This window comes from Frankliniella occidentalis, unplaced genomic scaffold (genome assembly GCF_000697945.3).
Source record: "Frankliniella occidentalis isolate FOCC.00 unplaced genomic scaffold, Focc_3.1 Scaffold15, whole genome shotgun sequence".
In the NCBI taxonomy this organism is placed as follows: domain Eukaryota; kingdom Metazoa; phylum Arthropoda; class Insecta; order Thysanoptera; family Thripidae; genus Frankliniella; species Frankliniella occidentalis.
In genome coordinates this window covers 1,839,774-1,846,238 of record NW_026267145.1, presented here as the reverse complement: position 1 = coordinate 1,846,238, position 6,465 = coordinate 1,839,774, and the positions used below count along the sequence as shown (strand labels likewise).

Genomic DNA, 6,465 nt, shown 5'->3' with positions numbered 1-6,465 from the left:
AGCGGCATTGAAGAAGGGAGAGGGAGGGAGGTGAGGGAGAGAGAGAGAAGGGGCGGAGAGGGAGGGCCCCCCCCCTCCCCCCCAAGGGGAAAAAAAGCGCCACGAGAAAGTTAGTGGTCGGACAGCATTGTCCCCGCCGCCACCGAGGAAAACGTCGATCACGGCCATGCCGCTGCCATAAAACTTTCTAGTCGCGTCTCCAACAATTTTTATACCGTTCCGATGCCTTGCTGTAGGGTGAGCTGTAGGGGGTCGGGGGGACTGAGGAGCCTGCTCGGGCGCGCAAGCCGAGCCGTGGGAGGACACGGCCAGCCCAGCAACAGCATCCCCACTGTAGCGCCCCCGCCTAGGACTGTCCGCGGTCACCATTGTCCCTGCTCGTCAGACTAGTCAAAGGTGCGTCTTCAATAGGGGGCGTTACGACACTAAACCAATGGGCGAACGGCGACAAAACAAACACACCAAAAAAGAAAAACAAGTAGTACAAATATACAAAAATAACTTACCTCCTCTGACTTCACACTTGAGCACCATATTGTCGCCCTCGAGGAGCGGTCCGATCGAGGAGTTGACTTTCTTCCCAGAGATGTCGTACACGTTGAGCGAGTGCGGCGGAACTGGCGACAGAAGAAGAGAGGGAAAAAATCCGTCATTAATTAAGCGCAAGATTTGTTCCCGAGATACCGCAGACAACACGCTCGAGGAACCAGCTGTCACGAAGAATTACGGCCGCCACCTCACTGCGTAATTAAGTTGTTTTTTCCCCTCGGCTGTCGCCCTCCAGCCCCGGGGAGGAGAGCAATCTGCAATGAACCAGCCGCTCAAATTGGGCCGACGTTGTTTTATGAACACATTTCGGTGCGCGCAAGGTTAAGGACAGCAGTTGAGTGAAAATCAGATTCCACGCCGTGCGGGTCCATCACTTTTTTATCTGAATAAACCGTGGAATAAACACTCCCGTACCCGGGGAGCTTGCTTCTTCGCACTCCGACGAAGTTTCGCATCCGGCGCGAAGGAAGGAGGCTAGTTTTTTTTGCCCCCTCTACTAAGAATCATGAATAAAACAGAGCTTTATGCACATACATAATCGTTCGGAAACCCCGTGGACCCTTCACTTTCTTGAGAGACAGACAGCCGTGTGCATCTCTGCTCTGCACCATTTCCCGGCTCTGAGGCGCGTCCCGTGATGGTAGATAAAGCTTGAATTGTACTTTGTTTTTAAGTACAACTCTTTAAAAAGAATACTCGGATAAATTTCTGATCGCGTTTTGTTTAGTTTATGCTGCTTAGTTCTACACGCTGTACAAGTTAGCAGATCACATTTTCAAATAAGAGAAAAAATGTATTGATAATAAAAGTGGCTAGAAAGTTAAAAACATAACAATAAGTATTAACTTTAGGGGTATACAACCCGAAATGTACGGGGCATTTAGTTTGTCTGTCGTTAGGCGAGCCTCAAGCCGAATAATCCAGCCATTGTGCCCACCCTTGTTAGGTCGCGCCTTCTTGTTGCTCGACTTGACCTCTTTGCGGACAATCACTTTTAAAAGACTTCTCCAAGGAAGAGGGGGCGGCCATTCTCCGCCAAAACAATAGCGAGGCAGCGCGGCAAAAACGAACAAACTGCGAGAATATACCACCGCTGTGTTGTATATACGGCGCACCGCATCAAAAAAGGTTTATACGCAAAAAGAACAGGGAAGGAGGGGATGACAAAGGACGGCGGTGCAAATTCTCCATCCTTATCAAACAAAAGCACACTGTGCGCGAGTCAACACAATACTCCAATACACTGCAAGAGGCCATTGGAGGGCGGAGGGACGCCGGGGAAACTACCCTGATGGTCTTGTCATCATGTCCCCGTACCTTGTTATACGTACCCTCCTTTATGACGGAGAAAGATTAATGCCCGGAACGTCCAGATTTAATTACATAAGCTCCTTTGAGTCAAGGGGTGTGGGGGAGGAGGGGGAGGGAGGAGTCATAACTCGAGTACAGGTGCCACGCCTCCCACCAGCACAGCCTGCCCACCAGGCCCCGCCCGGACGAGAAAGGAAGGTAATTGAGTTTGAGGAGCCGTGGTGCTGACGTGGCGCGGTGGGCTGCAGTGGGCGACGCGCGATACATGGCATCTTAAATGACGGCTTTCATTGCACCTGTTGGTCGAATGTCATACAACCACATGAGAGCGTGCCGCGCTACATTTTTTTTATGATGGATGACATTCTTGTAAAACGATCTTATTTGTTGTGTTACAAAAGTTATAGTAAAGTTACAACATTTTTTGTTAGAAACCAACCAATCGTGTTCCTCGACACCTGTTTAGGTACGAACATGTGAAAAGAAATTTTCCTTATCGAAAGCAACTGTTGTTTGTCAACCAATTGGTTAACAACTCTTTTGTTGTGACACAGTTGTGTCATCACTTATGTGTTTGATTTCCAACTACCATTTTTTACAGTATGCACAAAAACTAAAATCATTGGGCGAACCATACTTAACTCGCAAAATGTTACAGCCTAAACACTGGACGTGGTGCAGTAAGTGATTAATCATTCCCAAATATTGGCCACAAAAATTGCTCATCGAAACGATTCCTTCTTATGCGCCCCTTTCATTCAACCTTAACTGGCAGTGCATGGGGGGCTGCAGGAGAAGCGATGTCGAGCAGCCGTAGCGTTCCGACGTCAGTACGCGTTTGCCAACTTTGACAGCTTTTGGCTTCATTTAGGAAAGGTGGAGGGGGAGGTACGGGGTTAGAGTGTATAGCGGCATTGAAGAAGGGAGAGGGAGGGAGGTGAGAGAGAGAGAGAGAGAAGGGGCAGAGAGGGAGAGAAGGGGCAGAGAGGGAGAGAAGGGCAGAGAGAGAAAGAGAGTGGTCTGCACGAGACTAGAGAGAGGTCGGACATTTTCGCCAGTGCGCGCTGCTCTTGCTCGACAGGGAGGAACCTCTCGGAGCGGGTGAGCAGGTCGTCCATACCTGTACAGGTCTGCGCCGGACAGGCAGGCAGGTATCCCACCTTACACCCCCACCCCAGCCCTGTTCGCCCTCCCTCCGCTCCGCCAGCCGCCCGCAAGGCAGCGGCGCAGAGCCAGTGGCCTACCCACGTGACCGCAGGCGCTCGCATTCCAGCCGTGGGTACGGCGTCCTACCCGGGCAGGCGGCCATACATTCTTACGGGGCTGCGGAGACCGAGTGTGCGCTGCGCAGAGCATGCGACACAGCCAAGGCGGGCACAGCCGGGCAGAGCAGAGCTCTGCTCACCAAGATTCAGTGGTTGGATGGCAACGTTGTGAATGGACCGGGCGGCAATCCGTCTTCACACACCAGAAACAACTGCAGAAACCCAAGTCTTCGTTCGTTTATGTCGCCGAATTGTCGTAAATGAAGCCAGCGACCGTATTTCATAGGAAGTCTGTCACTTATTCGCACTGGTCGCCCTGGTAGCCACCGGCTTATGGATCCACGCCATCGCTTGCCCACGAGACTCCAGTGTAGTCTCTGTAGTCTCTTGGCTTGCCCCCCCTCCTCCTCGCCAATGGCTCGGGCTCACCTCACGGCCCTCTCTAATAAGGAGGTTTATTCACTCAGGCAGGCATCTCAAAAGCGTAACTCACAGTGAAAATCTGTCGTGTGGAGGAAGAGAAAAAGGAAAACGACTAACTGCGCTTTCAAGTAACGTTTGTGGTACAAGCAGCTATGGTAATGCTAACATAGCCACTTGCCACGAAGGCTAACGACTTGCGGAGCGATGGCAAAGCTCAATTCAATTGTTGATCCTCGTTTCTTTTCTACCCTTTGAATGGAGTGTCTGAGTTCAAGGCAGACAGACGTGCGGCAAGTGTGTGGTAACGTAAGAGTGTTCCGTAATATATCGGGAAGCCTGTTACGCGAGACGTGGTCTAGCGCAAATCTCTTAAGAGGAAGCAAACGGTTTATTCCAGTGTTAGATCTGGAAACAAACAGATCTACGGATCGGATCATCATGTCTCTCCAAAGTGCTACTTGAACTTGATAGGGACTTGTTGGTGTCCGACAACCGTATATGCTGTTTGGCTGTCCCCACCGTTCCCGCCACCCCCATCCTACGGCAGTTCATTGGCCAGTAACCACAAAGCCTGCATATTTTTTCCCCACTTTTCTTTCTCATCCACAATTACCCGCCGACGTCCCTAAGCTGATTAGGCGGGCGGCAATGCACTTTGTAAACCCCCCATGACAGCCCCTCCAGTTCCCGCCCCTTTTTTGCACAAAGGCGCTCTTTATGCCTCTCACAGTGATCCTCTGGGGGCGCCTTTCAGAACACTGTTATTTTAATGTTCTACAGACTGATCGATGATATACTCGAGGCTGTTGTCCAGGATTCAGCTCATTATCGGCATCTTCGTCGGCATCACACCATCGGGCACCGCGGGGGTAGAATAATGTGAAGGAATGCCGCCAGATGCCGGCTGATTCTTTCCTGGAAAACACCGTTTACCTACATGGTGTGCATTCCGAATGTTTCACACCGTATACTGTAAATGCGGGGGGGCAATTTTTGTACATAGGTTAGATGTGTCTTTGAGCACACCAGATACTAATTTGTCTATACACTGTTAAATTCCTACAAAGCAAGGCTTTGCAGAACTGCCAAGTTTTCAGACTAAGAAGCATTTACCTCACAATTACGAAGTGATTCTTTGCAATTGCACAGCAACGAAACACGCTGCAAAGCATCGCTTTGCAATTTCAAAGCGTCACTTTGCAGTTGCAAATCACCACTTTGCAATTGCAAAGTAAATGCTACGTGGTAACAAAGGATCTAAATACTTGACAGTTCTGCAAAGCATTGCTTTGCAGGAATCTACCAGTGTATGGAGGAATAAATTTTACCTAGGCTAGGTACAAAAATGCTATATTTTGGATGAAACGTAGATACAATTCTGTATCAAGTCCAGATGTGCACAAAGAAGATACAATTCTGTATCAAGTCCAGATGTGCACAAAGACTTATCTTGCCTTACGTACAAAAATTGTCCCTCGCCATTTAGAGTGTAAGCCGTGCAGACTTTCTCCTTTTCGCCCCTTTAGGCTGGGGAGGAATAGGCGCGTATAGGCGGGCAGTGCGGAGGCAGAGCAAAAGACTAGGTGGGGGATTACCGGCGCCGGTTGTCACCCGGCAACACACTAGTTCACGCCGCACACTCACGGCAGGATTTATGAATGCGCGCAGGTGCCTCCATGCCCTCATCGACAGCTGGTATGGTGCAGGCCAAGGGAAAAAAGGGGGGCAGCGCACCAATTGAATCGAATTCTTCGCCCCTTCTCTTTACTTCCCTTGCACTCGCATCCCTCTACCGTTCTCCCTCCACCTCCCCTTTCACTCTATCTCTCAGTCACACACTTTGGCATTGGGTGTAGCTCCTCACCACCCTGCCCTTTGTGATCTCCGTCAAGTGTCTACATTCGATCTTGTCCGACCAGCATCCTTGACTAAAGCAAATATCCGACAACCATTTCCTCGTAGAGTCCCACACCGACAAACACAGTAACACACTGGCAAAACATACTTATATTCGTGCATAGTGGTTTTTATGACATATGCGTCTATTGTTTGATATCCCGCGAACTGTGTGGAAAAATTTGATTGCTTGGATCGGTGGGAAAAAAAGATACCAGGCACTATTGTAGTTATGCTGTACCTCATGCACGAGTGAGGTCGGGTTGCGTAAGGCGCCGTGGACAGGGGCGATAGGCAAGCCCGCCCGCACGTGCGTGCGGTGCACTATACCTACAGAAGTGCGGGGCGTGAATCAGCCACCTGGTACAAATCCAGTGAGTGTGAAATAGATTACTGACTTAGTATTAAGGCTTGACCGTTTTCAAGAAGGTGAGGACGAGGCAAGAGAAAACTAGGCCACGAGAATAAATGTCTCGTTTTGTGACAGCTGTTATACTTGTGTCGCTTTGATGCGATAAGATTTGCACAATTCAGATAGCAATGAAGGCTTCAATCATAAGCCAGAAACGTGCAATATAATGTATCTCAAAAAGAAGCAAAAAACAGCTCAGGTCGGCGTGAGTGTCACTCGAGGCGGGGGTCAGCTGCACTGTCACCGTCCTCCTCGTTGCGGTAACTAACGCGCGCGCACTAAAATATAAACCGGCGCTCCCGTCGTACAAATGAAGCAAAGTTTCCGCCGCCGCGTCCGTCTGCGGTGAAATGTCAGCGGCGCGCGGCGCAGCGGCGGGCGGAGGAGTTCACGGGGGAGTTTATCACATCGGGACCGACGGGCAAAACTTTAAAATCATGAACTCTCTCATGCAAATCTCGTCTCCTGCTTCTTTCTCATCCCGCCGCTGCGTCCCGCCGCGCCCCGCCAGACCGCAGCGCAGCGCCGCCGTGTCTTGACGTTGCGGTGCCGCCTCCTGCCGTGAAAGTAGAGACACCGCGAGCTACACTTTCTGTCCCCCGCCGCCCC

The 6,465-nt window shown here is 50.5% G+C and overlaps 1 protein-coding gene across 5 annotated transcripts in view; it reads right to left on the bottom strand.

The window, feature by feature from the left end:
- Window positions 1-6,465, bottom strand: part of LOC113209007 (hemicentin-2-like) — a 211,700-nt gene that overhangs the window by 75,708 nt on the left and 129,527 nt on the right. For all 5 annotated transcript variants that reach the window (XM_052263931.1, XM_052263934.1, XM_052263935.1 and 2 more), the window contains one exon: window positions 507-617. In XM_052263931.1, coding sequence (XP_052119891.1) covers window positions 507-617 — 111 coding nt within the window. The remainder of the gene's footprint in view (window positions 1-506; window positions 618-6,465) is intronic.